This window comes from Parasteatoda tepidariorum, chromosome X1 (genome assembly GCF_043381705.1).
Source record: "Parasteatoda tepidariorum isolate YZ-2023 chromosome X1, CAS_Ptep_4.0, whole genome shotgun sequence".
Lineage (NCBI taxonomy): Eukaryota > Metazoa > Arthropoda > Arachnida > Araneae > Theridiidae > Parasteatoda > Parasteatoda tepidariorum.
The window spans coordinates 49094672-49116277 of NC_092214.1; the positions used below are offsets into that span (position 1 = coordinate 49094672).

A 21606-nucleotide genomic window follows, 5' to 3' on the forward strand; every position below is an offset into this window, starting at 1 on the left:
TTAAATACCATATAATTTATTTAGCTGATATTTTGTATTTTTTTAAATTTTTTTTTCAAAAACCAAAAATGTTATTGCTATTCAATACGATAGTTTTACCATAATTGTTTTCCCCGTGCGCTCTTATTTGGTAAGATGACAATTACGAGGTAAGTTGTATAACATACAATTGGTTGTTAGCTACGCCAAAAGAAATAGAAGTTTCTTCATGGTAAGGAATATTTTCATAAATTTTGATTTACATTTATAGTTAGATCTACTTAGTTATAAAGACTAAAATTCGATGAATGGTAAGTAACTGTTTTTGATTTTCAGAATGTTTTTTTCCTCAATAACTTATGTTTCTCAATAACATCTCTCAGTAACATCTCAAGAACTTATGATAAAGTATCCTTCAAATAAGAAATGTTACACGGAAGAGCCAAACAAACTGGTATACTTGCCTAATATCGTGTAGGGCCCCCGCGAGCACGCAGAAGTGCCCCAACACGACGTGGCATTGATTCGATCAACGTGTGAAGTAGTGCTGGGGATATCTTCTGAACATCACGTTGCAAGGCATCCCAAATATGTTCAATAATGTTCATGTCTGGGGATTTTGGTGGCCAGCGGAAGTGTCTAAATTCAGAAGAGTGCTCTTAGATCCACTGTGTAGCAATTCTGGACGTGTGGGGTGTCGCATTGTCCTGCTGAAATTGCCCAAGTCCGTCGGAATGCACAATTGACATAAATGGGTGCAGATGATCAAACAAGATTCTTACGTACCCTTCACCTGTTAGACTCTTATCTAGACGTATCAGAGGTCCCATATCACGCCAACTGCACACACCCCATACCATCACAGAGCTTCCACCAGCTTCAACAGTCCCCTGTTGACATGTAGGATTCATGGATTCATGAGGTTGTCTCCATACCCGTACACGTCCATCAGCTCGATACTCGTCAGACCAGGCAACGTTTTCCCAATCGTCAACAGTCCAGCGTCGGTGTTGACGGGCCCAGGCAAGGCGTAAAGCTTTGTGTCGTGAAGTCAACTAGGGTACACGAGTGGGCCTTCGGCTCCGAAAGGCCATATCGATGATGTTTCGTTGAATGGTTCGCACACTGAGACTTGTTGATGGCCCAGCAATGAAATCTGCTGCAGTTTGTGGAAGGGTTGCACGCTTGTCACGTTTAATGATTCTCGTCAATTGTCGATGATCCCGTTCTTGCATGATCTTTTTCCGACAGCAGCGATGTCGTAGATTTGATGTTTCACCGAATTTCCGATACTCATGGTATACTCGTGAAATGGTCGTAAGTGAAAATCCAAATTTCATTGCTATTTCGGAGATGCTATGCCCCATCTCCCATGCGCCGACTATAACACCACGTTCAAACTCACTTAAATCTGTATAACCTCACTTAAATCTGTATAACCTGGCAGTAACCGATCTAAGAACTGTGCTAGACATTCGTTGTCTTATATACGCGTTGCCGATCGCAACGCTGTACTTACATACTCATGCCTGTACCAGTTTTTTGGCTCTTCAGTGTATATAATAATACTAATGCTAGTTTTAACGTTTATTGAGTCACATTGTTGAACAACTATCAAGCATATGTCAATAAATAATTATTGCACAACTTATGTGGTCTTTCATCAAGCTGCGAAAACACTGTTGGAATTTCCATTAAAAAGTTAGGGTAAAATGATCGGAAGCAGTCGGACTATCTAATTAACCGAAAAAAATTAACGTTTCGAGACTTTGACGGATTTGAGACCGTTCACAACTGACATGGTCTCAAAACCATAAAAATGAAATTTAACTGGATTAGGTGGAGATTGAGTATATATATATCTCNTATATATATATATATATATAAACTGCTGTTTCTGAATTGTTTGGTTAAATTAAAATATAGCTAAGTTTAAAATTTTCCTTTGAGATAATTTCCTTCTGTTTTAACTTCATTTTGAAATCATCTCATATATTTTGTTCATTTTTTTTAATACTTTCGTTTATCTACAAATGTTTGGCAGCGTCTGGTGAGTTGAGACCATAAACAATTAAAAAAAATTTTCCCCTTTATTTGGAGAATTTTTCAGGTTCCTTTATTTATTTTTTTGGTTTGATGAAGCAGGAAAAGAAAAACAAACTTACCTAATTCATTTATATTTTTACAGGATGTTTTAAAATTCGACCAAGAAATTCAGAGGGAAGATATAAGGTATAAAGGGGGCGAAAACTTACCATAGTACATGGAGTCGCTACCCATGTTGAGAAGGTGAAAACCACGGAAAACGTTTGCAACGTTGAATTTGTTCGAAACCTGCATGGGTATTTTGTGATTTTCATCCTTTCGTTATATGCTGAATTTAGACTATCTTCATTCCTTTTATCCCTCCTTTTAATTTGCCTATAGAGTTATATAGTTTGATGGGTTTTTCCAGAATTAAACATTTTATAACTAGTGGTTTCACAATATATTCCTTACTATTTTCTATTTACAGTCGATGAATGGTTAAAATAAAGGAAAATATTTATAAGAATTGTAAGGTAGAATATCATTGATACGACACTCATAATTTATCCTATCCTTTAACATATTGCAGAAAAGTACACTAATTGAAATTCACGATTTTATATTAATTGAAAAATTTTGATAACTTATGTCCCCTTCACAAAACATTATGCATGAATAAATGAATAAAACATAGGTTCCATTCAATTTGAAAATCTGAATAAAATTTTTTCGTTTAATTTAACATAAGAATGAAGGAGACTTAATTATTTGAAAAGTATTAGCAAAAACTTTTAAAAAATTAATACATTTTTGAAAAAAATAAATTTTCTTGTCAAACTTGCTGTGGTTGGTATTTAACTATTTTAATCAATAATTTTTGTCCAAAAAAACTTTCTTACAGATATATCCTTGTGCTTATCACAGTCTTCTGTTTGAACCTTATGGAGTTGCGGAACAAGTCAAAAGCGATATAATAGAGTGGTTGAACAATCGAGTACGATCAAATGTTTCGGATCAAGACACCAAAGATCGCTAGAATCAAGATTTTTAACTCATGGTTGCAGAAATCAACCAAAAACTTAGTCTAATATTCTGTGTTCATTCATTTAAGTTTCTTCTGTTATATATTTTCATTATTTTTTTTATCATTTTGTATATTTAAAGTATTTAAATAAGCATCCTAAATGTTTCGTTTGAAGTGTTTAGTATCATTTCAATTTTTTATCGCATTTCTTTTTATGTTTTTGAGAAAATTCCAAACTGCAATTATAAATCATATAATTTAATACATGCCACATGACTTTTTCCATCAATAAAAAAACAAGTCGTAGAAAACCAATAGTCACCGTAGAACCATAGTCAGGCGTAGAAAACCATTAGTACATATCGCTTACATATCTTTTTATTTTTTATTATTTTCAAAAACAATGAAATTTCAACTGATTTCTTCTACTTTACTGTCAATGATCATCACTCATTAAATTATTTTGCCCATCTTCCTTAGCTGTCAAAGAAGTGCTTTAAGTTCTAAGATTAATTTTAGAGCAAATTGGGGATAATATTGAAAGTTCTAAAAACTAAAGCTCCCAAACGATTTGTTCAATTTTCAATTTCATATTTTGCAAATCAAGCAACAATACGTCAATATTTTCAGACACTTCTAAAAATTGAAAAAAATTATTCTTATGTAAAATATGGAAGATAAATTAAAACAGTAAAAATAAACTATAAATGTAGTATTTACTTTAATTATTTATGTAATTATAAAGTTTAACTTTGAAACCTTTTTTTGTGTTTACATGTCAATTTATTATATCAGTCAGAGCAAAAAATCAAACATTTTTAAAACGAATATAGTTATAGCTTCAGGTACTGTATCTAGCTTTTCTAGTATGACCAAGTCTTCCAGCTTTGTGTCCAGTGTTTTACCAAGTGTAGTAATCAGCTTTTTGGCTAGTTTTTATTTGCAACTTTGGATTCATCATAACCAATTCGAAACTTTGATTCATTTTGGCATTGGTGTAGTGCAAATGGTAAGACTTAGCCTTTTGAAAAAAAAATGCGTCTATGTACACCATGAAAACTGAGTCTAAACTGAATTAAAACTAATACCCTCACTCCCTCATTTTTACGTACAGTGCGCAAAAAATCGCTTTTTCAAATTTTCAGATTCAGTCCAACAGTCAGCTTCAGATTTGCAGATTCACCAAATCTTCCAGCTTTGTGTCCAGTTCTTTACCAAGTGTAGTAATCAGCATTTTGGCAAGTTTTTCCTTGCAACTTTGGATTCATCATAACCAATTCGAAACTTTGATTCATTTTGGCATTGGTGTAGTGCAAATGGTGAGACTTAGCCTTCTGAAAAGAAAAAAAAAATGCGTCTATGTACACCATGAAAACTGAGTTTAATCTGAATTAAAACTAATACCCTCAATCCCTCATTTTTATGTACTGTGCTCAAAAAAATCGCTTTTTCAAATTTTCGGATTCAGTCCTAATGGTTTGAGAGGTTGACCTGAAATTGGGTAAGTAATTAGTGCAGTTTAATAATTAGTCAGACTCATAAATATATTAAACGTTATTTTCAGTTACAGTATGGAATTATCTTTGTATAAGGAATTGTATAATTGTGCGAAAGTTTTTTCAATTCGCTTAATTCAACTCGAGATATGGCAAAATACGTAAGAAAATAACATAAAAAATAACGTAAAAAATAACAATTATATTACATAAAAAATATCAATAAATAATATATATATACTAAAAATTATCTTTAAATAAACTGTATGCAAAAATATTCGCATAAAATGTTTTTTGAGATATAGCGAAATAGGCAAATAGTAAAATTAATATTAAGGTGTTCAAACTATTGGGACAAATTTCCCGATTTCGGCTTTCCTCTATATTTTTGGGGTAAGAAAATCAAATCCGTCGAAAAAAAGGCATGTTTATTCAGAGAAAGTGCGTTTATGCGTCTTATTTCGTAACTTAAAATATTGTCTGTCTAGCATACTTGAGGTCACGTCCTCAAATTATTAAGATAGAGTCCCAGAACGTGAAGATCAGATTCGATCAAAAGTTATTCAGGCTGGTCCGTTTATTTTTGTGAACTGTACGTAAAACTAATATTTTACCAATGCGTATAAAATTTCTTACAAGTTAATTTAAACTAGCTAATATAATACAGTTCAATCATAATTTCATCGAAAAGTAATAAATTTTATCTCTAATTTTGTATTTCACCTATGAACAGAATAAATTCACTCAATGCATAGCGCACTAAATAAAAAGTGAACACTTTAAATAACTTTTGATCTAATGATGAGCTTTTCACGTACTGAATTTCACTCTAAATGTTTTGAAGGCCCTACCTTAATATGCTAATTAATAAATGCAGACGATGTTCAAAGTTGCGAAATCAGATAAATAATCGTACTTCCTCTGAATAAATATGCAATCTTTTCGACAGATTCAGATTATTGGCCCTAAAAATAATTTGAGGAGGGTGATCCTTGATTTGGAAAATATGGTCTTAATAGCTAGGTCAGGAAAGCGGTAGAGAGTTTAGACCTTTTAATGTTAAATTTACTTTTTGCGTGTTTCATCATATTTCGAAAATTTTTTGAGCGAACCTAAACTTTTTTTCTCATAATTATAATATATATTTATCTAAACATAATTTCATGCAAACTATAATGTTAAATAATTATTTATTACTGTTAATGTTTTATAAATAGACCGTCAAAAATGAGTTTTTAGATGCAATGCAAAAAAATTTAAATCATTTTAACGAATGCAATTATAAATGACAAGAGGCAAAATTTGAGCGCAATCTGTTGAATAGTTTCTGATTTATCAAATTTTGAAATATCTGATAAAACTGAATATCTTAATGTCTGATTTCGTTAGAATTTTTCGATTTGACATTTAAAATTACATTCTTTAAAATAAAACAAAAATTTTATCAACTTACATTTTGAATTTTTTTTTACTTTAATTAAATAGAATAATAAAAAATCATTATTAAAATTTTTTTTTATTATTCTATTAAATCCTTATTAAGAGTAATTTTTTTTGGCATGTATTACCTTTGGATAAACGAATATAATAATTGTGCGCAAAAATGCTTTGATTCCCTCAAAATATGGCGAAATAATATCGGTCTCTTTAGTAAACTATTTAAACCATATTTTCCAGATTAAGGCTACCCCACTTGGATTCAATAATCCAAATCCAGAAAGGAAGGTATGCTTGTTTATTCAGTGAAATAATGTTTTTCTCTCTGATTCCGAAACTTCCGTTTTTCACTGCACGTGTCGTCTAAACTAATTAATAGCGTATTTTTGGTGAATCCCTCGAATCAATTAAATTGAGCCTTAAATTGAGCCCTGAAAATCCAAGCTTTAGATCAAAAGTTATACTCACAGTGTTCACTTTTTAACTTTGTGTACAGTACAAAATAGCAAAGCAAAATAAAATAAGAATATCTTTTAACTTATTTTAGTCTTGACAGTGTAATTTGGTAATTTGCTTATTATTATTTCAAAAACTATTTCATTTTTGTAAAAAAAAAACTTTTAAATACTATGATTTTGGTGATTTTTCGCATTTTGTTCACTTTTAGATATTACTTAAATATAACCTATTCTTTAATTTTCAGTTATGCGTCATACCTTAGATTGTTTAGTTCCCAATCCAGATTTAACTATTCAAATTTTCCGCAGTATATTTTTCCCCAACACTTCAACATTGATTATTTGGAATATTAGTTTTTTTTTCCAGTCTCCGATACCAATATCTAAATTTTCCAACTTAATTAACACCGTTGCTTTCAAACGTCGAAATCTTTTTACTACTTTCATTTTATCGTTGCGTATTCCAAATGTGTTAAATGGCTACCTCTTACAACTTTTCCGACTTTTCAAATCTTGTTTGACTATTTGATCCTTTGGCAGATTTTCTAAACTTGTCATACTTTACTAGTTGTTTATGATAAGAGTCATATTGTTTTTTTTCTGCTAGTTTTCGTACTAATTATCAGATTTTCTATGTTTTTCTGATCGTATTTCTTGCAACTACATGATAATTTCATTTTATTCCCTGTCATGTTTCCTCCAACTGATATTTTCAGTTTCATATTATTTTTCACGCCGCTATGGTCTCCATTCGTTTTACCCATTTTTTGCTAATAATTCAAGTTCATTATGCAACATCAAAGGGTCACCTACATATCTTGGCGAATTTGACTCCAGTTCTTGGTGAATATTCTCTCTGGTTAAACTAAATCAAAATTTGTAACACCTTATCGATGAATCCGTCTAAGTACAATTTCAAATATTCCTGTCTACAACTAAGTTATGTCAATTGACAATAATTGATGTAGACATGAACATCCTTATGTAATCACTCTCATACATTTTTAATTTCTTATCTTGTTTCTTAAATTATATTAAGTATAGCTAAGCTGATCAGAATTCCGAAAAACTATAAAAACAATCAAGTTTCTAAGAGAACATTCCAAAAACTCACCGTTTTATCTTAGCAATTTAAAAAATATATTTCTGTTATAGAATCTCTATTCTATTTGTGTTCTCAGAAAACTAAATTGGAAAAGTAAAGCAATGAGTTTTAAACATCATTTTGGAAACTTTACTACAGTTTTTCAGTTTGCCCAGGACATCGGTCAGCTTTGGCATAGCATTTGTAGATGATTCCTTCAATCACCTCTTTTATTTTTCATTTTAGCTTAGATCTTCACCTGTTAAAGTTTAGTCATTTCTTTTTGACACTCATTCTCAATTCTCTTCTTTGTCTTATACTCCACCTGACGTCATTTCATACTGCTTCTCTTATCAAACGCGCTTCTCATGCTCTTGTAATAATGTGCAATACCCTCCTTGGCACTTAGCTTAGCAAATTAGTATTACTAGCTGTCTGTTCCTTGAATGCAGTCAAATCAATCTGTGATACCATAATCGTGCTCATCTTTTTAGCTAAGATAGTCAAAGTAACTTAATACTTCTCTATCTTAAATTTTTTTCGAAAATCCTTGTCACCAATGCAGCTCTACCAGTTGGCAGAGGCATTATTTCTGTCCCTTCTTTTCCAATATTAACCTCTTACTATGCTTCGCAATTAATGTTTTGTGATGACTCTCCCTTTATTCCCGTTTAGCTTCTATTTCTGTTTGTGTCTCCATCTGGCGACGTTTCCATTCTTCCCCCTTTTCCATACTCTCTACTGGTGCACTTATAATATTATGTAATATATCATTAGCAGGTTCTTCTTCGTATGATAGGTTTGTAGTTTCACTCAAAAGTCAAAGGAATCTCGCATCTCCTTAAGGAGTTTTTATTTTCTCGATATCTTTAATTCCTAAAGATTTTTCTTTAACTATGTTTTTTCAGTATCAATCATTGCGCTCTTTGTTTTTCCATTCAATTTATTTATACTTTTTTTTCTTATTTACTTAAGCTATGCGTCTGTTAAAATCAACATTCTGTCTGTTTTTTAAATTTTATTACCGTCGTTGAACAGCCGACTCAATTTTGAGTTCGCGACTACCGATGTTCAACTCCTCAGCCATGTAATTTTGAACCCATTCCCGAAAACAAGGGAATTTTGGATCAAATATTGGGTGAAATTTGCCAACATGGGGGACTTTTTGATGGAATTATCCGGCATTTGCGTTACAGGGAGCGGAAAATCACGGAAACCTTCCACAGTTAGCCTGACGTCAAGTGGACTCAAACCCACGATTTGTCTACCTCTGAGGATATTTAACGTCATCACTGTGATTGGCGCGAGCCGGGTGCGGAAATCGTATCGACCAGCCATCCCTGGGATTCGAACCCGGGTTAACCTCAGTGGGAGGCGAGCCTTGAGCCACCCAGGTACGATATTCCGGCTATTGTTGGTGGCAAGACGAGTACTGTGATTATTTCTTTTGCATTTGAGTAGTTATTTCTTATACTCACACGTTGTACGCAGGAGCGCGATATACATAGACACACGTTGTATATAGGCTCACGCTGTAGGTAGGCGCATGCTGCACATAAGCACACGCTGTACATAGGCGCACACTGTATATAGGCACACACTGTACATAGGCACATGTTTTGTATAGGCTTTTTTACATTATGATAGTTCCAGGATATGCATTTATAAGACAATTGTTCTTCTCATGTTTTTTCTTACCGGTTTTCCGGTACCAGAAAAACATGTCATCTCTGTTTTAAAAATTGCATTGCTGTTGTGTGGTCCATTCAGTATTACTTTGGATCCTTTATGTTCTTTGCATCATTTATATTTAACCATATACCATAAAAATTAGGTTATTTCTCTATTTTTAGCCAAAAGTTCTTCATAGTATGATTTCTTGTCTTTTCGGTTTTCTGTTTCTTTATGTTTGTTACCATAATTTTATATCCATTTAGCTAGTTAGCTAAGTTTAAGGGAATCGTAATTTTACCCCCAAATGACTTCAAAGTTATTTTGAATCTTCCATGTAATGCTTTTTTTTAATCTGATTTGTGATAATAAGTTTCTTCTACCTTTGCCTGTTTTTTAAAACTTATCCTTCTTACCATCCTTGTAAATAATTCGCAATCTCCTGTACATAATCTTTCCAAAATTTGTAAGTGACTTTTTGATGTTGCACGATTTTTTGACGAAATTTATCTCCAATTCACTATATAAGTAATCATAACATTTATATGACGTATCCATCCTTAATCGCTATATTCGTTATCGAATATTTTAGTCACTAACTCAGCTATATCAAAAAAGCAACAGTTAACTTTGACATTAACATCCATGCCCATTTCTTCTTATCCAATTTCACCTCCCAAGTAAGTTTAGGTTTAGCATTTTGTCATAGACTTTTCCAATCGGTTTTTAGGTTTCTATTTTTATTTGTATGTCGTCTGATGATGTTTCATCTCTTTTTCTTGATGTGGCTGGTTATTCAGGCTGGTCCGTTTATTTTTGTGCACTGTACGTAAAACTAATATTTTACCAATACATATGAAATGTCTTACAAGTTGATTTAAACTAGCTTATGTAATACAGTTTAATCATAATTTCATCAAAAAGTAATAAATTTTATCACTAATTTTATATTTCCCCTATGATCAAAATATATTCGCACAATGCATAGTGCAATAAATAAAAAGTAAACGGTTTAAATAACTTTTGATCTAATGATGAGCTTTTCACGTACTGAGGTTCACTCTTAATGATTTGAGGGCTCTACCTTAATGTGCTAATTAATTAATGCAGACGATGTTTAAAGCTACAAAATCAGATACATAAGCGTAATTTTGCTGAATAAATATGCTATCTTTTCGACTGATTCAGATTATTGGCCTTAAAAATAATTTGAGGGGGGTGAGCCTTGATTTGGAAATTGTAGTCTTAATAGCTCGGTCAGGTAAGCGGTCGAGAGTTTAGACCTTCCAATGATAAATTTACTTTTTGCGTATTTCATTATATTTCGAAAATTTTTTGAGCGAACCCAAAAGTTTTTTCTCACAATTATAATATACATTAATCTTAAGATAATTTCAGGCAAACTTTCATGTTAAGTATAATTATTTATTACAGTTAATGTTTTATAAATAGACAGTCGGAAATGAATTTTTAGATGTAAAAAATGTAACATTATTTTAACGAATACAATTTTAAATGACTAGAGGGAAAATTTGAGAGCAATTGGTTGAATAGATTCTGATAAATCAAATTTTGAAATATCTGATAAAACTGAATATCGCAATATATGATTTCGTTAGAATTGTTCAAATTGACATTTAAAATTACATTCTTTAAAATAAAACAAAAATTTTATTAGCTTATATTTCGAAATTTTTTTGACTTTAATTAAATAGAATAACAAAAAATCACTATTAAAGATAATTTTTTATTATTCTATTAAATCCTTATTAAGAGTAATTTTTTTGGCATGAATTACCTTTGGATAAACGAATATAATAATTGCGCACAAAACTGTTTTGATTCCCTCAAAATATGGCGAAATACGATCGGTCCATTTAGTAAACTATTTAAATCATATTTTCCAGATTAAGGCTACCCCTCTTGGACTCAATAATCCAAATCTGTTGAAAAGAAGGAATGTTTATTCAGTGAAAGAATGTTTTTCTCTCTGATTCCGTTACTTCGTTTTTCACTGCACGTATCGTCTAAGCTAATTAATAGCGTATTTTAGGTGAGGCTCTCGAATCATTGAGCCCTTGTACCTGAAAATCCAAGCTTTAGATCAAAAGTTATATTCACAGTGTTCACTTTTTAACTTTGTGCACAGTACAAAATAGCAATATGAAATGAAATAAGAATATCTTTTAACTTATTTTAGTACTGACAGTGTAATTTGGTATTTTGCTTATTATTATTTCAAAAACTATTTCAATTTAATAAAAAAAAATTTGAGGTAAAAAAATTTCTTTTGGTGATTTTTCGCATTTTGTTCACTTTGAGATATTACTTAAATATAGCTTATTCTTTAAGTTTCAGTTAGGTGTCATACCTTAGATTGTTTAGTTTCTAATCCAGATTTAACTATTCAATTTTTACCCAACATTTCAACATTGATTATTTGGAATATTAGTTTTTTTTCTCCAGTCTCCGATACCAATATCTAAATTTTCCAACTTAATTAACACCATTACTTTCAAACGTCGAAATCTTTTTACTACTTTCATTTTATCGTTGCGTATTCCAAATGTGTTAAATGGCTACCTCTTACAACTTTTCCGACTTTTCAAATCTTGTTTGACCATTTGATCCTTTGTCAGATTTTCTAAACTGTCATACTTTACTAGTTGTTTACCATAAGAGTCATATTGTTTTTTTTCCTGCTAGTTTTTGTACTAATTATCAGATTTTCTATGTTCTTCTGATCGTACTTCTTGCAACTACATGATAATTTCATTTTATTTCCTGTCATGTTTCCCCCAACTGATATTTTCAGTTTCATATTATTTTTCACGCCGCTATGGCCTCCATTCGTTTTACCCATTTTTTTACTAGTAATTCAAGTTCATTATGCAACATCAAAGGGTCACCTACATATCTTGGCGAATTTGACTCCAGTTCTTGGTGAATATTCTCCCTGGTTAACTAAATCAGTATCTGTAGCACCTTATCGATGAATTTGTCAGAGGCACCTCTAAGTACAATTTCAAAAATTCCTGTCTACAACTAAGTTATCTCAATCGACAATAAATGATGTAGAAATGAACATCCTTATGTAATCACTCTCATACAATTTTAATTTCTTACCTTGTTTCTTAAATTATATTAAGTATAGCTAAGCTGATCAGAATTCCGAAAAACTATAAAAACAATCAAGTTTCTAAAGGAATATTCCAAAAACACACCGTTTTATCTTAGCGTTTTAAAAAATATATTTCTGTCATAGAATCTCTACTCTATTTGTGTTATCAGAAAACTAAATTGGAAAAGTAAAGCAATTAGTTTTAAACATCATTTTGGAAACTTTACTACAGTTTTTCAGTTTGCCCAGGACACCCGTCAGCTTTGGTATAGCATTTGTAGATGATTCCTTCAATCACCTCTTTTATTTTTCATTTTAGCTTAGATCTTCACCTGTTAAAGTTTAGTCATTTCTTTTTGACACTCATTCTCAATTCTCTTCTTTGTCTTATACTCCACCTGACGTCATTTCATACTGCTTCTCTTATCAAACGCACTTCTCATGTTCTTGTAATAATGTGTAATACCTCCTTGGCACTTAGCTTAGCAAATTAGTCTTACTAACTGTCTGTTCTTTGAATGCAGTCAAAGCAATTTGTGATACCAGAATCGTGTTCATCTTTTTAGCTAAGACAGTCAAAGTAACTTAATACTTCTCTATCTTAATTTCTTTCGAAAATCCTTGTCACCAATGCAGCTCTACCAGTTGGCAGAGACATTATTCCGTCCCTTCTTTTCCAATATTAACCTCTTAATATGCTTCTCAATTAATGTTTTTTGATGACTCTCCCTTTATTCCCGTTTAGCTTCTATTTCTGTTTGTGTTTCCATCTGGCGACGTTTCCATTCTTCCCCCTTTTCCATACTTTCTACTGGTGTACTTATAATATTATGTAATATATCATTAGCAGGCTCTTCTTCGCATAATAGGCTTGTAGTTTCACTCAAATGTCAAAGGAATCTCGTATCTCCTTAAGGAGTTAATTTTTCTCGATATCTTTAATTCCAATAAATTTTTTATTAACTATGTTTTTTCAGTATCAATCATTGCGTTCTTTGTTTTTCCATTCAATTTATTTATACTTTTTTTTCTAATTTGCTTAAGTTATCCGTCTGTTAAAATCAACATTCTGGCTGTTTTTTTAATTTTATAACCGTCGTTGAACAGCCAACTCAATTTTGAGTTTGCAAATACCGATGTTCAGCTCCTCAGCCATGTAATTTTGAACCCAATCCCGAATACAAGGGAATTTTGGATCTAGTATTGGGTGAAATTTGCCAACTTGGGGGACTTTTTGATGGAATTAACCGGCATTTGCGTTACATGGAGAGGAAAATCACGGAAACCCTCCACAGTTAGCCTGACGGCATGGGAACTCAAACCCACGATTTGTCTACCTCTGAGGATATTTTACGTCATCACTGTGATTGACGTGAGCAGGCAGTGGAATTCGTATCGACCAGCCTTGCCTGGTATTCGAACCCGGGTTCACCTCAGTGGGAGGCGAGCGTTGAGTCACCCTGGTTCGATATTCCGGCTATTGTTGTTGGCATGACGAGTACTGTGATTATTTCTTTTGCATTTGAATAGTTACTTTTTATACTCACACGCTGTACGCAGGAGCGCGATATACATAGACACGCGTTGTATATAGGCTCACGCTGTAGGTAGGCGCATGCTGCACATAGGCACTCGTTTTACATAGGCACACACTGTACATAGGCACATGCTATGCATAGGCTTTTTTACATTAGGATAGTTCCAGGATATGCATTTATAAGACAATTATTCTTCTCATGTTCTTTCTTACCGGTTTTCCGGTACCAGAGAAACGTGTCATCTCTGTTTTGAAAATTGTATTGCTGTTGTGTGGTCCATTCAGTATTACTTTGGATACTTTTTGTTCTTTGCATCATTTACATTTAACCATATACCATAAAAATTAGATTATTTCTTTATTTTTTGCCAAAAGTTCTTCATAGTATGATTTCTTGTCTTTTCTGTTTTCTGTTTTTTTTTTATGCTTGTTACCATAATTTCATATCCATTTAGCTAGTTAGCTAAGTTTAAGGGAATCGTAATTTTACCCCAAATATCTCCAAAGTTATTTCGAATCTTCCATGTGATGCTTTCTTTTTTATCTGATTTGTGATCATAAGTTTCTTCTAGCCTTGCCTGTTTTTTAAAACTTATCCATCTTACCATCGCTGTAAATAATTCGCAATTTCCTGTACATAATCTTTCCAAAATTTGTAAGTGACTTTTTGATGTTGCATGAGTTTTTGACGAAATTTATCTCTAATTCACTATATAAGTGACGCCCGGTGGCTGAGCGGTATCGCTTCGTGCTGTCGTGCCACAGATCCCTGGTTCGATCCTCGGGCCGGGTAAGGTTGACTCAGCCTTTCATCCCTTCAGTGGGTTGATAAAAGAGTACCAATCATGCTTGGGAACTAAACACTGGGGGTTCCACGTTCGGCTGACCACCTGACCAGAACATCTGCTTCTGCACCCCAGAGTCCAAGATCAAGAAAACTGAGATGGGCACAGTAGGCTTTGGCCCTCTATGGGCTGTCACGCCATTGAATTTAGTTTAGTTTAGTCACTATATAAGTTATCCTACCATTTCTTTGACGTATCCATCCTAAATCGCTTTATTCTTTATCGAATATTTTGGTCAGTAACTCAGCTATATTAAAATAGCAACAGTTAACTCTGACATTAACATCCATGCCCATTTCTTCTTATCCAATTTCAGCTCCTTAGCCTTCCTCTGAAATAAGTTCAGGTTTAGCATTTTGTTATAGACTCTTCCAATCATTTCTGAGGTTTCTATTTTTATTTGTATATCGTCTGATGATGCTTAGTCTCTTTTTCTTGATGCATAATCTCAATTTCTCTCTTTGCAACTAATTCGATTCGATGGCGTTTCCATTCTTTGTCTTTTTCCTCCTTCCCTGTACTTCTTGTCCTGTCCCCCATCCCATCTCTACTTCCCATCTTGTGTCTAATATTTCCTTAGTACATTCTTCCTTCTATGCTTTACTTCTCATTATTAGTTCGTTATAGCTGTTAGTTTTTTGGAGGTAGTCAAACGACCAACGACCTGGGAAAACTAAAAATTGGCAGTAGAATTTTGACAAAGTTGTTTGAAAACTCACTGCTTAACATTTCCAATTTAATATTTTGAAAAAGAAATCCCCGCTAAAGGTTTTCTAACAGAAATATTCTTTTAAGTGATTGGAAAGGTAAAGTGATGAGTTTTCGAATGTTGTTTTAGAAACTTTATTGCCAGTGCTTTCCCAGGACACTGGTCAGCTTAGTCAAAGCAAATTTTATTATTATTAATATAAGATCTGCTTCCTCACGTTAGTAAAGAAAGCCTCTGTAACTTAATACTTATCTTAACCATCTTAAACTGAACTTAACTAAAATAAATGTGCTCATTTAGTAAATCCTAATGTAGTCCAACTTCTCGAATTAAACATATCATAAAATATTCATTTTAAAGCTACTTTATTCAACCAAACTATCTTAATGACTGATGTCATGGTATCCTTATATTTATGGTTAAACAGAATTATTTGTTCCTGCTACAACCACGTATTTTCTTTTGTTTTCAAGTTAATAGATACAACCTTTAATTTACTTTTCAGGGATGGGTAGTTGTACAAAATACCTACCTCAATTTTCCACTAATGTGGTTTACCAACATACAGCAGCTGGTTCAGCTACCTCATTATAATATTATCTAAAAGAAATAAATCGCTATGATTCTCGAAAAATAAATTAAATGGAATATTAGCCACTTTCTCTGTGCAACTCACTCAATTTGTGCTTCATTGCCGTGATCTTTTATTTCGTTGATCATACCAAAGTTGCAGATCAGAATGGTCGATCAGTCTGTTTTCTTCCTTTAATAATGATGCATTTTATTTGATAAAATGATCAAGTCAACTGATGAACAATTTTATTTTTAACCAGCCTATTGAAAAAATTTCACCGAAATAGATTCTGAATTTCTAGAGAAACCACCACCCATCATTTTCACGTAATAAAAATTTTCAGTCTTCAGCAATGAGTGCATCGTGAGGATTGTCGAATAGAGGGTCAGAATAATCAACCAGTCTGTTTCCTTCCTTTATATCGATTTGCTTCATTTAACAAAGAGTTCAAACAACTTATTTTCTATTAGAACAGCCTATTAAAAAGTTTCATAAAAAACAAATTCCGAATTTTTAGAATAGCCACCCTCATTCCTTTCACATAACAAACACTTTAAATCCTCTGTGATAGTAGTTATAGTAATGGCAATAGGAATAGTAGTCATTGTATTAGTAGAAATAGTAATTTTAGTAATAGTAATTTCAGAACTGATAATAGTTGTAACAGTCATAATAATATAATAGCAGGTCAGAGTGGTCAATCAGCCTCTTTTTTTTCATAACAGTGTTCTTTATCTAGTAAAAGATCAATCTACATAATTTTTTTTTATTCAAACAGCCAATTAAAAAAATTTCGTAAGTAGCAAATTCTGAATTTCTGAAGTAGCCACCGCTCATCACTTACATATAACAAGTATTTTGAGTCATCTGTAATAGTAGTAATAGTAATGGTCAGCACTGTAAGATCAATAGTAGTGATAATAGTTATAATAAGTAGCAGTAGTAATAGTAACAATAGTAACAGTAGTAATAGTCAGCTAGGTAAAACAACAGGTAGAATTTGCCGTTTTGCTCCTTTTATAATGATGTTCTTTATTTAATAAAAGGACCAAATCAATTTATAAAGAAAAGAAATTTTTATTTAAACTGCTTATTAAAACGTTCATAAAAAACAGATTCATAATTTCTAGAGTTATCACCACTCATCACTTTTACATAACAATCACTTTGAGTCATTAGTGGTATTAATTATAAGGGTAGCAATAGCGATAGTTGTAACAGCATTAGTAGTCATAGTATTAGTAGTAAAAGTAATTGTTATAAAATAGTAATAGAAGTAGTAGTCAGAATTTCGACCTCTCTGTTTTCTTTCTTTCGTTACGATGCTCTTTATTTAATAAAATGATCAAATCAATTTATATAGAGAAGAAATTTTTGTTTAAGCAGCATAGTGAAAAAAATTTCCTAAAAATATATTCTGAATTTCGAGAATAGATAAAATTATTTTCAGCAAATTTTCTATAATTTTTAATAATTCATAAATGATAAATGAAGAGTGTTAATTTGAATGAATTTTATTTTAAAAAAGTTTGTTATCGTTTAATTTTTTGATGTAGACAAAATAATTATTAATATTTCAGTCGAATTTATTGAAATTCCGCATTATCATATAAAGAATTTTGTTAATAAACAAAATTTTGAAAGTCAATTTCAAAATTGTTAAGTATGAAATTGAAAATAAACAGCTTGGGTTTTTTATTTCATTCAATTTAGAATATGTAACTTACGTAGCGTAGGCAATTAAATTTGCACTTATAGCACATTTCGCTTTGAAGCAGCTTTCGAAAAATTAATTTTGTTTTACTTACACATTATTGTACAGGTCATAAATGTTTCATCATATCTTGTATATAATATTAAATATCTTGAAACAACTATACAATTACATTACCTTTCATTAATTTTAATATACCCATTGTTTTTTCATACACATTTCATTACATACTTAAGCAGAATTTTTATCTTAAATCGTACCTTATTCAAAGTAACTTCTTTAAAAGAAATCATCTCCTCTCACATTTAGGTCTCAGGGCCCTGGGCGTAGAACCACTTGGGAGATCTCTAAGAAAGTCAACAAGTGTCAGCCAACATACATGACTTTTAGTGACAATGTCAAAGAATAATTTTTTTTAGACAACAGTAAGTAAACACTCTAAGACTTATTTAGAAGAACATCATATAGAAATTAAAATTTATTTCAGCTAAACTATGAAAAAAAAATACTAAATTTAATTGATAGAATAAGGGTTGTTGGTGAGAGCGATTAAAACTATTTCGGAAATAAGGTATTTGTACTTAGTGTATAAAACAAATACATTCTTTTTCATATGCAATTTCGGGTAGGGGCCCCATTGCAAGTTAGGGATCTGGGCACGTGGGCAAATTCCCTCCAGCAAATCAGTCACTTCATCCGAGCAATCTGTTGGTTCGCTTGTCAATTTTGGATTCAATGTTATCCCTGGTGCATTCCTTCAGTGTTATCCTAGTTTCTTTCATAGATGATTTCTTCTTATTTATGTCTCTAATTTATTCAAATGGTTCCCCTAACTTTATGTGAGATCAAAACTTTGCTCCAAAAATTTCGTTTTCAAATAAAGTGCTAAGAAAATTTTTTTACCCATTTTTTATGACTATTGTTTGTAGCATAATTGAATAGGAGCCATTTCTCAACCAACAGTTACGTGAATATTGCATTAAACTACCGCATTTTACATCTTTTAAACAAAGCTTTTTCTTTCTTTTTCGAAAAAAAAACAGGGATATGTTTAAATGAATGAACGGTAATGTACTGAAAACTTTTAATTATGTTTGATTAAGATGAAAAATTCGTATTATTTCGGAACGGAATGCAAAATGTCTAAAATTATCAAAATCAAAAATAATGTAGTATTTGAAGAAGAATTATAATTTATTTCATTCTTACAATTGTATTTGAAAAAATATTTGCTATACGCAAATAAATAAATAAATCAGCTTAACACATTTATTCTTGACATTGTGTGAAACTGCCTTCGAGTCATGGAAATGAAAGAGACTGAATTATCAACCGAAAATTTAATAGACGAGCAGCCATTTGTACGTAATAATTTTATTTTTAAATGAATGCCTTATAAATAATTTATATGAAAAAGGACTATATAGATGCCATGGTCTAGCGCAAAGTGAACCTTGAATTTTGACAGAAAATGGTATCTATATTTAAAACACTTCTTGAAAATAATGTAAATTATTTTATTTCATTAATTTATTTTCTGCTCTTTTTGAAAAATGAAAACAACTACAAAAAAAAATTATATTACAAATAAATAAATCCCTGTAAATAAACTTTGTAAGGCTTTTTCATGGATATTCCAACTGAATTTAAAATGTTATTTTTATAGTTTAAACAAAAACGTTTTATTACTTTACAGAATATTGACACTAAGTCATTGGTGATTTCTCCAAAAAGTGTATTTTATAACCGTACAGTATTTCTTTAAACATATAGTAAACAGTTTTATCTCCCTATCTTCATGAATTTCTATGTAATACATAGTACTTCTATATATTCCCTCATCAAATTTTTATTTGAACATGTTTAAGAGTCTAATAGTTTGTATTTCAGTCTCAGCCGAAAATAGAACCAAGCATTTTCGAGAAGGTAAAAAGCCAGGCCACTTTGTTAGGTAGGCCACACACTGAGGGAGCGAGCGGTAAGTGAGAGGCATACGAGAGGCAGATTCCCATACTTTTGTATTAGCATGCGCACATCACATATGCGCATCCCGAAGGCTAAAGAATAATAATTCGCCACCTGTGTGCCTTTTTCTGAACACTTGTTTCCTCAATTTGTGGCTTGAGTAGGGCAATATATAATAAGTCTTTTAATACATATTTTAATTATTTATAAGTTCACTACTCGTTTTTTTATTTGTACAGCTCGTTTAAGAGACTCATAGTTAGTATTTCTCGCTGGGTCGAAAATGGAATCAAGCTTTTACGTAAATTAAGATAATATCTAAAGATTTTATTTTTCTCGGCCAAAATTCTATTTTGCAATGTCTAAGGTTTCAGATGCCAGATATTCTGATCTTAATAAACAGACCAGGCGTCTGGTTTTAATGACAGGAACTACAACCTCAAAGAAAATTGGAAAAAGAATTTGGTCGGACAGTAAAATTGATGTAAATATTTTTGGGGATTTTGGAAGCCACGTCATGGAGTTTTCCTCTTAAGAAAGCTCTTTTATGTGAGTTAGCAAAAGTATTTTTAATTCATAAGTTTTGGCAAAAATGTATCAGTAAAAAGCATAATTTTTTTCAATGTTTTTATTTTGATTTCATTCCAAAAATGCTTTAAAAACATGCGTTTTTTTATGAAGTAGAACATAATAAACATTAATTTTGCCTTTAAGAAAGAATAAACGGTAAGATGTTCATTCAATACGAAGATTAAATAATGGGAATCTGTCTTTCAAAGTATTTGTTTTGGAAAACAAGAAAAATGGGCTAGTTTTGAAATCAAAGGCCTATATCGAATCTTTATTTATTCAAACTAGCATCGAATGTTTTTCTATTGATAAACTAACATCGATTTTCTATGGTGAGTGTAGAATCTTAATTGATGATTTTACTCGTCGACCAAATAGTGGTTGATATCTAAAATATAAAACGGTTAAATCTGAAAAAAAAATGTATTATGGGCTATTTTCGAAAATAGTAAGTTTAAAAGTTTCTAAATGCTCTTTCAAATAAGGTAATAATTTGAACCTTATTACATATTCATATGTCAAACTGTGCTTAATTTTATATGAATTTCTATCGCTCGTTTTTATTTATGTTTGTTTCCTATCACTTACTTAATTTTATTTTTTCTTTTAAATGTGGTTTCAATTTTCCTTAATATCTGTAACGTGTATTTTAAAATTATTTAATCCTTGTAAAAAAACGAAATCCCTTTTTTTATTTTATTAATCAATTTTCTATTCTGTATCTTTGAATTTTTTGCCCATTTCCTGTCTCATATTTAATTTTATGAACCTGAAAATGTCATTACACCTTATTTAAATATTAGTAACTTGCACTTTAATTTGAATAAATATTTATAAAGTAAAAGAAGAACTTTTCTTCTTTTAATAATCTATTATCTTTAATTATCTATTATCCTTAATTATCTATTATCTTTAATTATCTATTATCTTTAATTATCTATTATCCTTAATTATCTATTATCATGGAGAAATTTTTCCTCTATGCTTATTAGTTCCTATCACTAATTAAATTTAAATATTATGAGAAATGTGACTCAGCAAATTTCTTAAATATAACTCTCGCATCTTTAGATTAATAAATATCTGTTAAGCATAAGAAATGCCTTTCTTACTGTTGAAGTAATCAATTTTCTTTTTTTTCTTAATATTTGATAAGTAAGTTATGTATATTTTCTACCACATATTTAATTTTACTTTTCTATGAAATAGACTTGTAATAGTCTTCAATATCAATAACGTACAGATCATAATAATAATGAATATCCCTAAAGCCGAAGAAATGCACTTTTTGCTGTTATATGAATTAGTTCTCTTTCCAGGATATTTGTACTTTATGCAAAGCTCTTATCATATGCTTAGTTTTACTATTCTATGAAACGCGACTAAATAATAAT

General features: G+C 31.2%; 1 protein-coding gene across 2 annotated transcripts in view; it reads left to right on the forward strand.

Annotated features, from left to right (window-relative positions):
- LOC107456098 (monoglyceride lipase) overlaps positions 1–21606 on the forward strand; it is a 77862-nt gene that overhangs the window by 29009 nt on the left and 27247 nt on the right. Inside the window, exon 7 of one of the 2 annotated variants that reach the window (XM_071187561.1) lies at positions 2909–3205. The exons of the other annotated variant lie outside the window; for it this stretch is intronic. Within the exon in view, the coding sequence (XP_071043662.1) occupies positions 2909–3043 (135 nt within the window). The 3' untranslated portion in view covers positions 3044–3205. Of the gene's footprint in view, positions 1–2908; positions 3206–21606 lie in introns of those variants that run through there. 2 annotated transcript variants of the gene reach the window in all.